Genomic DNA, 19,272 nt, shown 5'->3' on the forward strand with positions numbered 1-19,272 from the left:
GCGTGATATGGAGGCATACGGAAAGAGTACATTAAGCAAATATTGAATGAAAACGCTTAAAATGCAATTCAAGGTGTAGAAACTAGTATTTGGCTGGCCAAACGATATGAAAATCAAGTCTTTGTTTACAAAGGCTATTGACGCCAATGTAAACAGAATTTTGCTATCATATTCAAGTATCTTTAAGGAAAATTCTAGAATATGAACGTATAAATAACCTAAGAACTTAACAATTAACTTGTATATAAAATCAACATAAATTATGCCAACCTGTTCAACCAATTACTGTGTTGTAATTATCACACGACCGATAGAGTTTAACTTCAAAATATAAGAATTGGGTCATCTCCATCAATACCGACTCGATATATATTCAGGGAAAAGACATATAGTACTTGTATGGTTATTTCTTGAAACGCGCCAGTTTGCTGCTGAGTTCTCACCAAAAAATTAGTTCATATTCATTTCCGTAACCCAAATATCTTCATATTTCAACTTCAATAACAGCCGGTGCAGCCATATTTATTCATCCGTAAAGGACACTTTAGCCCTAAAGTGAGCTCCGGTTGGGCACTTTACGGTAAAGTGACGATTCGGCCATTTTTCCTCTAAAGTGGCGTTTATGAAACGGAAAAAGCAGCCTTTAGCCCGGCTAAAGTATACTTTAGCCTAAAGTGCCGTCTATGAATCGCACCCTTAGGCACAATGCAGTACTTGAAGCTATACGCTGCGACATATCGAGGAATAACTACGACACGAAAAATACGGCGTAATAACCACAATATCTCCACTGTAAACTTCAATAATGTGCACGGTCAAGGTGGTTAGGAACAACACTATTGCATGAGCTGACGTCATTCAAGATGGCGGCGGTGCGAATTACGTTTTTCCTTGATGGCTTGTAAGACGTATTTTAAATGCTCATAATAAAAAAATAGATGACATTACAGGCATATTGTTATAACTTTTAGCTTAATAATCACACCTACTTTTCAGAAACGTCTTTACCTAAATAGGTGTTCAGAGACCTATTGATAAAATATAGTAGTCTACGAAAAAGGCTGACTCTTTCTGTTGATTCATTTTTATCAAATTTTGAGGAATTGATAAAATCTATGAGTCTACCGAATATGTTGACTCTGTCGATTCATCTTCATTGCATTTATGGGGAATTACGTATTTGTTTATAGTTGAGCGAATATAAAAATTTAACTCTTTCATTCAGATTGTAATAGAAATGTACTTCATGTCTCTACATACAATATCTTCGTTAGCATGTTTCATTCATTGAAATGTTTTCTTATTCCTCTGTAACCTTTCGTCCATTCCCCGCCATTGCTTTATTATTGTTTGTGTGGTTTCCCTGCATATTTTCACGTAGTTCTTTAATTATCCGTTTTGGCGCTGCCGTCGGGTATACCTGACGGTTGACTTTCTCCATTCGGAACGACTCGCACATGTGATGGTATTTCGAGAAACCGTGCCGCGTTAAAGGCAAAAAACTTTTACTGATATCACTTATACAGACTGTCCCTAGTCGGGTCGGGTGTCATTTTTGACCTGTAATTTTAGTAACTATTATTTACTAAGCAATATTCATGAAAATTGGCACACTTATGGGGAAAGGTCCTACGTTTTGTTGAGTGCAAGCAAAGTTTTACAATTTTGACCTTTTGACCTCACAATGTGGGTCCAAACAAAAAATTTGAATTTGCCTTATGGGGTTTCAATGTTAAAAAAATCGAGATAGAAAAAAGTCTGAATTTCATTGACTAAGATGTCAATTCTCAGGTTTTCGGACACGAGAAACCCGAAAATGACATTTTTATAAACGAAAATTCAACTGTTGAGCCAGTAAGGTCACCGTAAAGGTCATAAGGGTGGCAAAAGGAATAGCATACCAACAAAGGTGCCGATCCATGGGTTTTATAGGGTTCCTAAGTCATTAGTATTGTCCAAATACCCGTATTATTCAATAACTGACCTCTGAGGGTCACCATGGGGGCCAAAGGTCATAAGGGTAAGGTCGGGCCATCATGACAACCAACGTGTCAAACCATAGGTTTTGAAGGGTGCAAAAGTCGGTTAGGCAGTTCATAGGTCCGTATTGTTGATTTTTTGACCTCCAAGGGTCACAAAGGGGGTCAAAGGTCATAGAGTTTTACGTCAAGCCATTATGACGACCAAGGTGCCAATCCATAGGTTTTGAAGGGTGCCAAAGTCGGTTTTTCAGATCATAGATCCGTAAAACCTATGGTTTGACACGTTAGTTGTCATAATGGCCCGACCTTACCCGTGTCTGGTCACTGGCAGTCCTGATGAAGGCGATTATTCACTCAAACCCGGGTCGCCTTCTTAAAAACATAAGTGTTATTAGTAAACGTTTTTCCTGGAAGCCTTGTAGCGGAGTACCACCAAGTAAAAGGAAAAATAACGAATTTGGAACCGTTTAATGGCAAACATAATGATAGAAAACCGTTCGTATTGCCCACAGATTTTTATTTAGTGACCAATATTTCGAAAAAATATGTCATTTTCAATGTCCCCGTGTTTTCAATCACCCCCCAAAAATTATATACATTAGTTCGCGTCATGCTTAGTTATACGTTGAAAAAGACAAAGCTTGTGGGACCGGGGTCAGTAAATAAAAATCTTTAGGCCATGCAATTTTTTTCTGCCATAATTTTATCCATAAGTAAAAAAATCAAACGTCGACGGGCTTACTTTATTTTTTCCACGATTTGAAATGAAATAACTCTAAAAAAAGTAAAATATATAAGTTGTTCCCTAGGGACGATTCAAAGTTATGTTTTTAATCCTTTGGCGATAGGCTTTTTAGTTAAAAAGATAGCCTCAATGCTATGGGGATTAGTGGTGTATACATGTTACGTTGTAATAAACAATTTTCCATTGGGCAAACTTGTGAGAAATGAACGTAGACATCAATGGACATAATAATTCAATGATTGACATACTTTGCAAGTCTATTTTTGCAAAACATTTTATTGATGGGTAGCGATCATGTTTATAATCTTAAGGTTCCTTTTGGGAGCGAAGGAACATTTTGGGAGTGGAGTTGCCAAAAACAGGGTTTGAATAGAGAGGGGGGAGTGTATGTTGACAAATGGATTGGAGGAAAGATTGTCTGATAAGCGAGGGAGGGGGGGGGGGAGACGGACATAGAGCAATGGCATTTATTGACTCATTTCAAATACATACTTACGATTGTAAATTTTGTGCTTTAAAATCAGCAAAAAGCGATTCCTAATTCCTGGAATCGTCAGGTGCACTAAGTTAAAATAAATCCCATCTGCAAGAGGGGCGCAGCAAGGAATTAAGGCTAGGGGGGGTTTCAGGCGCAGCTAATAATTGCTTGGCTTGGGGTATTGCATACCCGCCAGGGTAAGCGGGAGGTGCGGAGTCCTTCCGCCGGAAAAAATTAAGATAAATGGTTCATAATGCTGATTTTTACGGCCTTATGAAGGGTATTTTATTAATCCTCCCACTATTCTTTAAACAATATCAATCCAATTAAGTAAAATAGATTTAAAAATTTCTGTGAGCTCTGGGGAGGTTTTATCCCCCAAAACCCCCCCCCCCCTCGCTGCGCCAATGATCTGCAATACCTGTATTTCCATTCTCTCCCTTAGGACAAAGAAGTTTTACGGCGTGGATACGTTTCTTCGTTGAAAACGATGGATATGCTTGATGCTTGAGCCACTTACTGTTCAAATGCATGTGCAACGATGCGATGCTGAGTTTAATTTTATTCGCTGGAAAGTCTTCGCAATTGTTGCCATAAATACATTTACGATTAAACCTGCATCTTCGAGCTGTACCTTGTTGATGAATGATAATCGATGGTATGGTTGTGAACTGAAGATGGAGGTTCATAAGAGGAGGAGAGACGGACAAAATGGTTCGCAACTGCTCCAAGCAAGCCTACTAGCAAAATAGTTAAAAAAAAATAAATTCTAAAAGTTAAAAATACGTTTTTTAATGAATTGCAAAATCGTGGTGGAAAGTGAGAGAGACAACCTGGGTGAAAGAGCAAGAGGAGCGATTAATCTTTATTTTATTGTGAAAACAGCGTTATTATCTTAATTTATTAACGTGCATTTTTTAGAGAAACAATTTAGGCTTTCCCGGCGGATGGCTTGGATTGATTCTTCTCGGGTATTACATCGCGTTACATGGTCCATGTTGGACTATGTTTCGCTGGAATTCTTCACGAGAATTATCCTTGGTGATGGAAGTTGAAGGTGATGTTATCTCAGCCCTTGAGATGCTGAAAAAGAATTCTGTTGAAACGTCGGCCAACATGAAACATAGAACCCGGTGTAATGCCCGTGAAGAATTGGCCCAAAATTTCGAGTTTCGTTGATGATACCGTAAAATAATCATTGAAGACATCGAAATAGCCGTAAAAAGTTATGACTGATGTAGTTTTTTCGTAAATGAAGTAATTCATGGTTTTCATATCCTTTTGAAGCTTTTGATGACGTTGTAGATGCAAATGTTAAGGAGATGAAATGTGATAAATTCATTTTTTAGGATCGAAACCGAATGTAAATATTGTGTGCGTGGTCTTTAGTAGCTGATTAGAAAAACCTAATCGCATACCTATTCGGAAAAGTATCTCTTATTTGTTCTAAAGTTTCCATTGGACCCGGAAGCATATCGACGTGATGTTCCCCAGTCTCTCTCAAAGATTACAGTTCCAGATTTCTCAACCACTTGAAGCCCAGGACGCAGTCTCTGGCTACTCACAACCTGTAAAAAGTTGTGCACTAACTCTCTCAGTGCGTTCATCGCTGCTTTTAATGTACTTTCCTTTGTATTTTTTTAGTATACGGATTGAGTCTTTCTGCGCCGGATGCCATGTGCTCGGTGTGTATTCGAGTTTTGGCCTTACGATTGCCAATTAGAACACCTCTCTCTTTCACGTTTATAACCAAAGTCCAGCCCACCACTCGCTTCGCGCATTCTTAAAAGGACCAAGTTCCGTCGTTATGTCATATCGTCTTTTTTGACGACGCGTTACCATTGATGGCCCAAGTCGGTCATTTCAGCGATGTCGTTCACCATACAACGTTCATTTGAGTGTGTCAATCACTACCAATGCCATTCACCACCATTTACTCATGTTTTTGGCACGAAATAATGAACGTTTGCCAATTATAGAAATTCTGAAAGGATTTATGACTGTGTAGTGGATACGATTACAATAAAATGGAGCCCATGATATCTATATTCTATAAAGCCCTCTAACGACCACTCACTCACTCATTCATTCATTCACTCACTCATACAAATGTTTGGGGTGAACGAGACGAGATACGACAAAAAGTCTTATGAATATCCCCCTCTAAAATTGTCTGAAACCCCCGGAAAAATTATGAAAACAATAAATTTCCAATTATTTATCCGTCTATTCAATTAAAATTGAGTAAGGGGTTTAGTTAAAAAATGGCCACCAAATTCCAATGGCGGCGCGGCAGTCATACAAGCAAACAATCATAGCAACATGTTTGTTTATGCAAACAAGAGGAGCGAAATTGGGAAAGAAGATAAAGGAATTAAAATGAAAGGATGATAAAGATAAGGTAGGATATTTACTCAGTAATTTTTGAAAAGTCAATCTTTTAATGGCTTCTTTCCGTATGAACAAAATTTGATCACTTCAAAGCGTATTTTAAAAAAGGAAAAAGAAAACTTTCAAAGGAAAAGAGGAGAAATACAAGGTAAACAAACCTTCATTAAAAGATAGGTAGGTAAAAATGATTTTGTTTTCATTCTTTGTGATGGCGATAACGTTTTATTTTTATTTACGTCCTTTTTCTGTTACTAACCTTTTTAATGTGCAATGTTATCCGTGAGCTGGTGCATCAATGGCAGTGAATTATAGAATATGGAGAATAAGTGCGATTATAGAATCGAAAGTGTGGTTATTAATTCCATAGTTAACAAGTGCACATAATGTAGATCCTCTCTTGTTGCCAATACACGATTGCAGTAGAAAGATATCTAAACAACCTTTCCTTAAAAGATGGGTAGGTAAAAATTATTTTTAGCGTATTATTTTTCTTTGCGTTCTTTTACTGTTACAATTTTTTTAATGTGCAATTTTATCCGTGATCTGGTGCATCATAGGAAGTGAATATTAGAATATGGAGGATAAGTGCAATCCTAGGTATTTCTTATTCAATTATTTGTCTTACGAAAAGCACGTTTCATTGAGTAACTAAGTTATTTAGCTTAAATATATTCTAAATCATGGCATTTATGATGCCTTGTTCATTAAAAGTTGTCATCTTCTACACACCAGATGATTTAATTTCGCATTATATTGGATATTAAAGCTGTAAGGAGATGTTTGTGTATACCGACACATTAAAAAAATTTATAGAGGTTTTCCTGGAGTGATACATTCGCAATCATGACGAATAATCTTTCAATAAAATCGTCATTTCTAAATTCGTCATACTAGGCCCAATTCATGCTAAGGATCTCCACTTATCAATTAAAATGTAGTTTACTGTAGTTCATTGTATTTCGTAAATTCGTTATGTTATGATATTAAGTAGGTATAAATTGAGTGTTACAGGGGAACATGCTCTCGAAGTTATTTTGTATTTGAATTGAATAAGATATAAACTCTGTCAGACTCATAAAAATCCATTTTATTTTTTTAGTCTCTCAGAAAAACGTTCATTAACATTTTATTTTCATATTGTAACCCACGCACTATACGCTCGTTTTACTTGAAAGTACAAATATTACTTATATCTAATCTAGCCAATTGAAAAGTAAAAGATCCGTAAGTAGCAAGCGGCATACAAAAAGTATAAGACCTTCCATAGCGACCAAAATAAGGCCGAAGGCCTTTTACGGGGGGCTCTGCCCCCCCAACGAGCAAAGCGTCTCTGAATAGAAATGCATAATTAGTCACTGAATGTCATTGTTGTAAAAACCACGATCAGCCAAGGCTTCGGTTTGATGGAGAAATGCATTCGCGAGCGACCTGGAAAACCTTTTCTCAATCACGAATGATTGACACTGGCTTCGATCGCGAAAGACCGACATAAGACGAGAATGATCGACGGACGTATTCGTTTACGAACGGCCAACAAGATTTTGTCGTTCGTCGGATCGATCGTCACAATAATGATCTCGATCGCTCATGTTAGTCGCTCAGAACCGACCTATCACTACGCATCACTCATTTCCAACGTACACTATAATAAAAACTAAACTTTCTAGATACTTAGAGCTGAACTTGGTCATATTTTGCTCGTTTCTAATTTATGGAAGAACAGCATCCGAGAAAATAATGAGCAAAAAATTTCAAATCATAAATAAAATAATAATAATATCTTCATATTTTACTGGCGAAATTATGATGGATGGATTATCGCCTAGCTTATTACATATTTTTATTAGGTAGTTGATGATATATTTTTTGAGTGGTGGTATGTAATTTAGTGTGAATGATGTGAGCGTAAGGTTAAGGTGTTAAGGTAATTTGACCAAGTTCAGCTCTAAGTATCTTGAAAGTTTAGTTTTTATTATAGTGTACGTTGGAAATGAGTGATGCGTAGTTAAGGTAAAGCAGTTGGACAATCACACGCACCCATGTCCTCGGGTGATGCACTACAGTGATAAGTGGATAGCTATTCCTAAATATCTGTGTAAAGTTACGGAAAAGACGTGGAGAAGAAATGCTTTATGACGAAAGCTATCCCTATTTTTTAATATTGTGGTGGAAACCGTTACACCATGGAACCGAAATGGCACGGTGTACTCTGAATGCCATGAACATTTCAAACTGATGCAATGAGTTTTTACTGTGCCACCGAAAGAGGTCGACTGTTTAGCGGGAATGTTCTCATTACGAGGATCGATCGAAGAGAAGTATTCTTGGAGGGAGCGCACCCCTCCTTTTTGTGTTCTTCTCTTCTGACGACGCCAAGCAAAGAAGACTTGTAATGCCCGACGAGAGGAGATGACGCCATTTTTAGAACTCAAGAGGCTCGAAATCCCACGACGAGGACGTAGCAAGCGAGTGGAACGGAGGGGGGGGGGGGGGGTAGAAGGTTCAAACCTCAGAATGTTGGAGAGATACAATCTTAAGGCATGGTCACTCTCTACATTAACCAGCACCCGCTGGTTTATGTGTTAATGAACGGAGGTCGGTGTTGTGATTTCTTCTACTATGGTTGTTGTCCAGTAAAAAATATCCTCGTTTGGTAATTCTTCCAATTGTGCATTGCTGATTAGATTGAGAAACTCTTGGTACCACTCCAAAATATGCAGTAAGTTTCTCAGGCCTACGGAAATCATTAATGTCTCCAATTGTTGCAATAAAAACAGCTGCAGAAATTGGGCCAATTCAATTTATGCTGATAAGATTGCTGAACCCAGGAAGTTGTTTAGCGAAAGCTATAATTTCATTTTCAAGTTTTTTAAGGCTTTCTCGGATAGCTTCTGAATGATAGCTAATCTCTTCAATTTCAACGTTTTTTAAAGGATCCCAATTATACTTTTGAGTAGCACGCTCAAAGTACTAGTTTTAAGTACTTCTTTTTTAAATTTTTATTCCATGATAATTAAAAAGAGGGAGGGAGGGCCTTGGTGGACCGATAGAGATAATGAAGTATATTAGAACAGGTTCTATTTTCTGTTCATGCGTTTAGTGCATTTTTGCGTTCATTGACGCGTTCTTACATTTAGAAATTTACTAGTGCGGGTAAATACACATTGTAACTACGCTATTATTGTCTGTAAAACGAAACTGCGCACACGAAATGGAGGAGCTCCATCACCCTTACGAAGCAGCCAATTTCAATGCAACGAAAAGAATTGGACACACTAGACTGACAATTTTCTTCTACGCTGTGTCTTATACTTTGCCTTCTACTTATGTCATACTTTAAAAGTCCTCTGCTCAGTAATATTTCTTGTACTGGACTTAAAAAAATCGCATCTGACTTTGATAAAAGTGTCTGTGTATTATTATTAATATTACTTTTATTATTATTATTATTGCTATTGTTGTCATCATCTTTTTCACTCCTAGGTAACTAAGGATTAGCTAACAGGAGGAGTAACTGAAACCCATAATCCTCGAGTTAATTTTGTTTCAAAATCAATACATTGATTATATAACCGAGGTTATAACTCAAATATCATGAAAATTTGAATTTGTTATAAATGTTATTGAGTGTTTTAACTTCATTAAACAATCCAACAAAAATATTTTTCAACTCAATACCTTTTAAATGGCACATGGGATGTTCTTATATCTTCCTTATATCCCGAGATACGACATCTAATGCGAGGACGCTGTCGTAAAATTGCAGTTTTACAACATTTAACTATCTTGTTAGCCTTAATATTCATCAGAAAGACTTTGTGACTTTCGTTTTCCAATGAAGTCAAATTTGGTCGAAATCGGTGGCGAAAGGGCCTAGCCGAATTCTGTCGGAATGACCCGGGTATTTATTTCCACTCGTTTCTATTCGTTTCAGAGCACATCTGAAGCAAATTCTGCGAACGCTGACTGCTCTCGACGATTGCGTTTGGTGCACGAACGCGTTCACCGCTGAGAGGCTCAAGGGGGGCAGCGGATCCAGTCATACGCCGTGAGTACACACACTCCCCTCTCAGCACGTGATCAAAATTTGGTGAATTTTTGGGCGTCAATACCATCAATCGGAAGCGGAAACTGAGCCACACTTACCAAGCCTCTGAGCAAAAACAAAAAAATAAATTAAAAACAATCAATTGTGCGTTTATGCGTATTTCAATTTTTTCGACTTCTCGTCAAAAAACGTGCTTTGTGTCATATCTCTGTTTCAACTCCCAATTGTCGCTGAGCCATAATTTATTACGGAGCTTGAATGAAAGTTTTTCTTGGAAATACGTGAGGAAGAGGGATGAATGATCAAGAGTGAACAATATATATTCTTTGTGCGCAATGTAAAATAGCTGAAGAAAGTAATTGATCTTCCGAAAATTATCTCTTGAGTGTTTCCGACTACGTCTTTTTCATCATTCAAGGGCTTTTATTCTTGATTTAAAGTAATCTACTACTATTCATTATAAGCGTTTTTTATCTATTGTGGCCTGTGCAGGTGGGCGTCAAGTAGTTTGTTTTCAAGGGTCAAGCGAGGTAACGAATAGGAGGAAATCGAATGGTAGTAGATCCTTTCATTTCGTTGCAGTCCTTTCATTTGCAGCTGAAATGAATGCGATGAATGCAGAAGAGAAGGCGATGGGGTGAGCTATAATGATCACACCTCGGAGATCAAGAAGAATTCTTGCCAAGCGGAGAAAAAGCGTGCCCGATCATTAGATGATATCAGAGGAAGAGACCCTTTCACTAATTGTGTACGTGTAGATCACCAATTTTCAGTTCATTAGTCTTAAAAAAATCTGCAAAATTCCATGGGCATAATCTTTATCACTATTGAGAGAAAATAAGTTTAGCAAAGAATTCATAACTTACCCGGGTGAAATTAATGTAGCACAGGATTCATGTGAAGTCACCCTCAAACGTCTTCTGAATAATACTGCATCCCGAATCATAACGTGCATTTCTACGCGTAAGTCCATCACCGCGTGTATAGAATACTTTTCTTTGCAAATACGGCTTTCACGGCAGTTCAGGATATGTGCACTATAAGTAAGCAGATGTGAACGAGAGCCTATGTGAGATGAGTTCTTGTTCGTAAGCTCCCCCGCACCCATTCATTTGGAAATGTGTGAAACAGGTAATTACAAAAGTCATCAAAATAATTCTAGATATCCTCTCTAAATTATCACTAATGTTCTGTCCAAATAGTATTCCCATCGATTTCTGTGGCATTTTAAAGAAGTCACTGTTTATTTAGGGTGGAATTTTGTGGATCTTAGACAGTCGTCAGCAAGATTCTGCCGATCAATTTACTTTGGGTATATCAAAGAGGAAAAATAAGTTGAAGACGCAGAGGATTTGAACATACAAAATCAACTTGAACTGTTAAATTAAATTAATGCTGGAAATTATTCCGTAAGCTATCGCTATCACCATGGCAGGTGGAAAGGTGTGAGGCAGTTCATTTTATATAATTAATAATTCTTATATCCCAGGTAAACTACTAATCTTCCGACAATCCCTCACAAACGCTGTTTCGTGGTAGAAATGTTTACGATTAAGACTTAAGTATGTAAGTTAGTGGAGTCAACGATTTATAAACTCATGTAATTACTTGAAGTAATGCCTTCCCAGGTATGCAACGCATTTACTGAAAGTAGTGGAAGCATGAAGTGTTTCGTTTGCGGGATAAAAATATCCGAGATGAATAATCCCAACGAGATTAAGCTGCAACCATTGAGTGGAGATGAGCTGTCGCATGGAATTTCAACCCTACATAACATTTTTAGAGTGAATTTTCCTTGCATCTTGTAATCTTGATTTCAACATATGGCAGGTGGATACACGTCAATTAGGAAAATATTTTGTCATTAATATTTAAGTAGAAAACTTTAATTAAATATCTTCAATTGGCGCGTGGAAACCACTCAGACCTACAACGGAAAAGAGAAGCTAAGCTGCAAAATTCATTTTTTAGAAAAAATGGGATTGATCTTTCTTGGAAATGACCCACTATTAAATAGCAATCGTCATTCGCTGAATTTTCTATTAATTTTACGCTATAATTACTATTTTCTATCTCTATTATATCGATTATCGAGAGTGAAAAGTGAATTTGGCCATATGGCATCCACACGCTTGCCGCGTTGCCGCACTCTCCGCCGCCAGCGGCCAGAACCGGAGTCGTCCGCACGCTCAAAAAACGAAGCAAATTTAAGGGTTGCAAGTACGAACCGCAGCACAAAGCCAGGGGCCCTGCCTCTCCCCATATCCCGAAATGAGAAATATTTTCGGCAGTCAGAATACCGCCTGACACATTGAGCTGTTTCAGTAATTCTTATCCATCTAACGCTCTATCACATCGCTGCTTTTCTGCTTTTAAAGGGTAAGTACTTGCACTGAGGATGGAGGACTGGTATCTTTTTCGTCGCATGGCTGATTTATTTAAATTTCAAATTACAATGATTCAGTCATAATTCATTTTCAATGTACGACATCATCCTTAATTTAAACATAAAGTACGAGGGTTTTCTCAATTATCCAAGCCTAACAATGATCTTGCGCACCCCTTCTAAGACCACTAAAAGCGTCCGCACTAAGCCATCACTGACAGTCACTCATTGTCTAATACAGAGGCGCAGCTACGAATTAAGGGTAGGGGAGTTTTAGGCGCAACTAGACCTGAGGGGTGTGGTACGCCCCCAAGGATAAGCGGGATGTGTGGGGCCCTCCCCGAGAAATATTTTAAGATAAATGGTTCAAAATGGTGAGTTTTATGGCTTTCTGAGGGATATTTTATTAATCTTTACACTCTTCTGTAAGCACAATAATTAAATGAAGTAAAATGGATTAGACTTAAAAGTTTCTCTCAGCTCTGGGGGGGTGGTTATCCCTCAAAACCGCCCCTAGCTGCGCCACTCGTCTAATAGGGGTGAATATCCTATAAAAATGGTTGATTCAGCCCTCTTTGAATTCTGAAGTTGTCTTTACATTTCCGTTAAAACTCTTTTTTCCAAGGTTTTATGCGATGATCTTCGGGAAAGGGGAGAAATGGAATTTACGAAGCACCTGCAACGCTTTGGAATGGTGACCTCAATCTAAATACCAATTTATATCTTTCTTGTGATCGGATACTCTTTGAGAATAATAAATTAACAATAATGAATCCAAGCAGCCTTAACTTCAGGGGGTGGGTTGTCTCTTTCCCTTTAAAATCACCCCCATAGCATTTTCTACTTCAAATGGTATGAGTAATAAAATATGCCACTGCATTCCCTTGCACATATTTCGTTAAAATTATCAGAACGCGGTGTTTAATTTTTTTAAAATTTCCTCATTTCGGGGGATTCATAACAAACCTAGGAAGAAAATTTATTTTCATTATTTTTATTAGTTCAATATTTAAAAAGACGAAATGATGTACAGTCCCTTTCAAAGGATTTAGGACAAATTTTGTGGCGCCACTTCTGCACCTCGAGGAAATTGAGTTTCCCTTACTACTTTGGTTATCATTGGCTACGCACCGCAAATATTTTGTTTGCGCGTTAAGACATTGGCACTCGGAGGCAGTAGCGCAGCGAGGGGGCTAAAACCCCCTCCGGAGCTCAGAGTTTAGTTCATTTAACTTATAGAACAGTGTTAGGATTCATAAAATATCCCTCATAAAGCCTTAAAACTCACCATTTTGAACCATTATTCTTAAAAATAATTTCTGGAGGGCCCCCCCCCCGCAACAACTGATTACCCTGGTGGGTATGCAATACCCCCACACTCCTAAGTATTGATTGCGCCTAAAACCTCCGTAGCCTTAATTCTTAGCTACGCCCGCCCTGCTCGGAGGGAGAAATTGCTTGCAATCGTAAAATTCTGTTTCGATTTATGCTGGATTTAATGATTATTTCTTGTATATTTGCAGCGTACTTGCCCCGATTTTCACATTTGGTATGTATTTTAGGCATCTGACGCGACTGACATCGCGATTAGTTTCGGTGGCCGAGTGGCTGTGGTGCTGGGACCAGTGGCGCAGCGAGGGGGGGCCTCCAACCCTCCCCAGAGCTCAGAGAAAATTTTAAGTTTTATCCATTTTACTTAATTTGATTTATATTACCAATAGAAAAGTGTAAGGATTAATAAAATCTCCCTCAGAAAGCCGTAAAACTCACCATTTTAAACCATTTATCTTAAAATTCCGCAGTTTTACTGATCTCGTACCTACCGCTTATCCTGGTCGGTATTCCATACTCCCACACACCCCGGTATTAGTTGCAATTCCTGTTGCAAGTTGCAAGCCTTAATTCCTAGCTGCGCCCCTGGCTGTGACGGTGACGGTTGTTAGATGAAGTGCACGTCGCGGGAAACATTTCTCTCCCTAAGGGCCCACGAGGCTTCTTCCCTGTGGTCCATGCAGAGCGCCGCTTTTCTGCTTTTGAAGAGTACTCACACTAAAGACGGAGGGCTGGTATTGTTTTCCTCGGATGGTTGAGTTATTTAAATTTCAAATTACAATAATTCAGCTATCATTTGATTTTGAAACCTCAGGATACCGTTCGATTCGAATGAGGTATAATCTGTAAAATTTCTAAAGGAATTAAAAAAATTTATGCTCAGCAAGGCTCCAGCTTCAAGCAGCAGTTCAAGAAACTAAAAAGGGGAGGGGGCAGGCCCTCAGCCAGGGGGGCTTTGGGAGCCCAGGGGCACCTATCCCCTGACATTCCAAGCTTCGATGCAGTTTTATGCCATCATGTATGTCAATGACCAACGATTAATTTAAATATTCAGTTTTCCTCGGAGAGTTTCCCTGAGAGAGACACCCTTGGGAAGAAATGCAAAAATCGTTTGCATGACTATGTTTAAAAGTACTTACTTAGGGGCTAGTTTTTTCCTTCCCCTATTAGCTCATTGCGCTGAAATCCTGAAATTGATGTTGTGCTAACAAATAAATTTGTAAACTCCCTTATGCACACTAAATTACACACAATCATTAGCGCTATGAAAGATATCAATTCTAAACAGCATATTATTCCTATCACTCCAAATATCTCATTTACAGCACACCAATCTCTCATTTACATTAAAACACATACATTCATACTAAACAACATTAACACTAAATTATATGCTCTCATTCACACTGACAACATTCTCATCATATTAAATAAAATATCCTCATTCACACTTAACAACACAATCTGATTGACACAACTAAATACCTGCTATCATTCACATTAAATAAATTTACACTTTACAAAATTATTTACACTAAAGTAAATACCTTCATTTTCACTATTCAACACGCTCACATCGTTCACACTAAATTACATACCACCACTCAAAAAATATATCATCAACTACCTAATAAAAATATGTACATTTTTTTCTGCAGTTGTAGGTTAACTAAGTAGATATTTAGTGGCTAAGTTGTGAAATTTTTCTTTGTTCAAAATATCAAGGAATTGGATCAGAAACAATATTGGTTTTAGCAGGTCCATATTATAAAAACAAGTTTTTACTTCTCATAGTAAAATATAAACTGAATGGACAGTAAGAGTTAAACACATTCGAATGAGACAATATTTACATTTCAAAAATGAAAGACAATGTTTTTTCAAGGCGAAAATTACAAAAGCTGGCATTTTTCATTACTTCTCACAGGGGCAAATTAAGGATTATTTACAGCAGTTATTAACGATTACATATGTGCGTTTCTTAAGATATGACAGAAATTAGCAAAATCCACAGTTGAATAGAAAAATGAAAATTCCATTTGCAGATAGTAAAAATTGGTTATTTGAATTTTATTAATAATGATAAGGCAGACTATTACATTTAAACAAAGAAAATAAATTAGTTTTGGCAGGGTAAGATAAAAGAAATATGCATTTTCAAATTATTTATCATATTAAAACATTAATTAAGTGGATGAGTTCATCAGTTGATTATGGCCGACTGATTACATTTTGTTAAAAATAGCAATATGCACACTTAAATAGAAAATTAAAATGCAATATTTCTATAGGTAGTAAATGATATAAGTAAGTGTTCTAAATTTTAATTTATCACAATAGCACATGGTATAAGATGTGTAAAAATGGTGTATAATGCGATTTAACTGGAAATATCAAGGCGCACAGTGTAATTACAAATATTTATTGCAGATAAAATTGACAAATTAACTAATGCAGATGGGTTTTACCATAAGATTAAAAAATTTGTAAATAAAAAATAGAAATCACTTGAGATTAAGACTGTGACAATTATAAGTCTGATACATGGAATAATTTCATACACACTACCATAAATACACTTACATCACCAACTGCATTGGCCAGCGGAAAGTCATGCGTTTAAACTAATTCACCAGTTTACACTTTGAAATAATTTAAGTGGTTGCGTCCACTTAAAGCCTTCTACTAACGCCGAGAAAAAAATATTACCAAGAAAGACGCTTAATTAATTGCGTCAATTGCTCTGTCAAACATGACTGTCCGCTGTTACACCCCCTCTCCACGTTGAGGACGCAGTTGGATTTGAGGGGGACATGCACTACTCTACACTACCCAAGTCTACGATAAAAATCAAGCACTACATCTACCGCTCAGAAGTGCAATAAAAACCACATAAGCTAAATATGTTTTAATTATTACCCTCATTTAGTTGATACACTCATTCATACTAGAACCTTAGTCTCATTCACACTAAATCGTATACAAAAATTCGCACTTAACGTACTCTCATAAATACGAAATGGCATACTCCAATTCACACAAAATTCCACACCAATGTTCACACTAAATCACATTCACTCATTCACACGTAACATGAACCAAAATTCACTCCAAATGAACCAACATTGGTATCAAATAACACACATTCATGCACGCCAAATCAATACCCTCATTACAGTAAATAACACACTCATTCATACTACCTTGCATACTCTCAATCACACTACAGCGTAGGTATACCGATATTCACACTAAATAACATTAATTCATTCACACCAAAATGAATACCTTCATTCACGCTAAATAACACACTTCCTTTCACTCTTATTAAATGACCTTAATAACTCTTAATATCATTCACGCTAAATAAATACCCTCATTCACACCTCATAATATGCAGTATTTCACTCTAAATCACATACCAAAATTCACACTAAATCACAAAATCCCATTCATACTAAATAAATACTTTCATTCACAATCTATTAAATACCAATCACATTCAAACCAAATAACATACCGATATTCACACTATATAACATATCCACATTCATACTCTAAATAACACACTCCCATTCATACTCAATTAATACTATCATTCTCACTATATAACATACGCAATCGCATTCACACCAAATAACATACCGATATTCACACTAAATAACATATCCTCATTCATACTCTAAATAACACACTTCCACTCATACTAAATTAATACTATCATTCTCACTATATAACATACGCAATCGCATTCACACCAAATAACATACCGATATTCACACTAAATAACATATCCTCATTCATACTCTAAATAACACACTTCCATTCATACTAAATTAATACTATCATTCTCACTATATAACAGACGCAATCGCATTCACATCAAATAACATACCAATATTCACACTAAATAACATATCCTCATTCATACTCTAAATAACACACTTCCATTCATACTAAATTAATACTATCATTCTCACTATATAACATACGCAATCGCATTCACACCAAATAACATACCGATATTCACACTAAATAACATATCCTCATTCATACTCTAAATAACACACTTCCATTCATACTAAATTAATACTATCATTCTCACTATATAACAGACGCAATCGCATTCACATCAAATAACATACCGATATTCACACTATATAACATATCCACATTCATACTCTAAATAACACACTCCCATTCATACTAAATTAATACTATCATTCTCACTATATAACATACGCAATCGCATTCACACCAAATAACATACCGATATTCACACTAAATAACATATCCTCATTCATACTCTAAATAACACACTTCCACTCATACTAAATTAATACTATCATTCTCACTATATAACATACGCAATCGCATTCACACCAAATAACATACCGATATTCACACTAAATAACATATCCTCATTCATACTCTAAATAACACACTTCCATTCATACTAAATTAATACTATCATTCTCACTATATAACAGACGCAATCGCATTCACATCAAATAACATACCAATATTCACACTAAATAACATATCCTCATTCATACTCTAAATAACACACTTCCATTCATACTAAATTAATACTATCATTCTCACTATATAACATACGCAATCGCATTCACACCAAATAACATACCGATATTCACACTAAATAACATATCCTCATTCATACTCTAAATAACACACTTCCATTCATACTAAATTAATACTATCATTCTCACTATATAACAGACGCAATCGCATTCACATCAAATAACATACCAATATTCACACTAAATAACATATCCTCATTCATACTCTAAATAACACACTTCCATTCATACTAAATTAATACTATCATTCTCACTATATAACAGACGCAATCGCATTCACATCAAATAACATACCAATATTCACACTACATAACATATCCTCATTCATACTCTAAATAACACACTTCCATTCATAATAATTAATACTATCATTCTCACTATATAACATACGTAATCTCATTCACACCAAATAAAATACCAATATTCACACTATATAACATATATCCTGACACATATGGAATAACATACTCCCATTCATCCAAAATAATACTTTCTTTCACAATATATAACATACGTATTCTCATTCATACTAAATTAATAACCTAATTCACAACCAAAGATAATACCACCATTCACACTAAATGACACATTCTCATTCGCACTAAATTAATACCCTCATTCACACCACATGAAACACTAAATAACATGTCCTCATTCACGCAAAATAACAATCATTCACACCTAATGATATAATCTAAATCACACTCATTGGCATAGCTCATTCACTCCATATAATACACTCTCCATTGAATGCGCTCAATCCCACCATATCACATTCTCACATTCACACTTAATCACATTCCCTCATTCACAGCAAAACACAGTCATAAAAAAATCAAAAAGGCACATACATTTGAAACAGATACTAAATAAATGCAATATGAAATCAACGTCTGCACACGGCCTATCTTCACCACTTGAGTCTTCAAACACTGAATGTTCCTCTTGAATCTTCGGCTCTTGAGGCTTCAGATCTTCAGGTGTCACTCTATGCAATAAGTTACATTCTTCATTTTCCTGAGTTCCAGGCAGCCTACGATTCCTTTATTCAGAAATCTGCTACTTCAAGGCCCATGACTGACGGTCACCATACTCCGTCTACTGTAGAGAAAACATGGAATGTACTCAAAAATATGATAAAAAAGGTAATGAAAAAAGGGTATGATAATCACAGCTTTCTTGGAAATGAATAATATTATTTTTTAGTCCAGTCATTTGAGCATTTTTCACCTTTAGAAAGTAGAAAGACAAAAACATGCATTGGGGTTGTAATTCGACCCGGAGAATTGAATTCCACGGATTGCAGTTT

General features: G+C 36.5%; 1 protein-coding gene across 1 annotated transcript in view; it reads left to right on the forward strand.

Annotated features, from left to right (window-relative positions):
- The window catches only part of LOC124153272, a 99,605-nt gene that overhangs the window by 17,926 nt on the left and 62,407 nt on the right, over positions 1–19,272 (forward strand). Inside the window, exon 3 of the mRNA XM_046526370.1 lies at positions 9,531–9,644. Within this exon, the coding sequence (XP_046382326.1) occupies positions 9,531–9,644 (114 nt within the window). The remainder of the gene's footprint in view (positions 1–9,530; positions 9,645–19,272) is intronic.

Source organism: Ischnura elegans, chromosome 2, assembly GCF_921293095.1.
Source record: "Ischnura elegans chromosome 2, ioIscEleg1.1, whole genome shotgun sequence".
NCBI classification, from domain to species: Eukaryota; Metazoa; Arthropoda; class Insecta; order Odonata; family Coenagrionidae; genus Ischnura; species Ischnura elegans.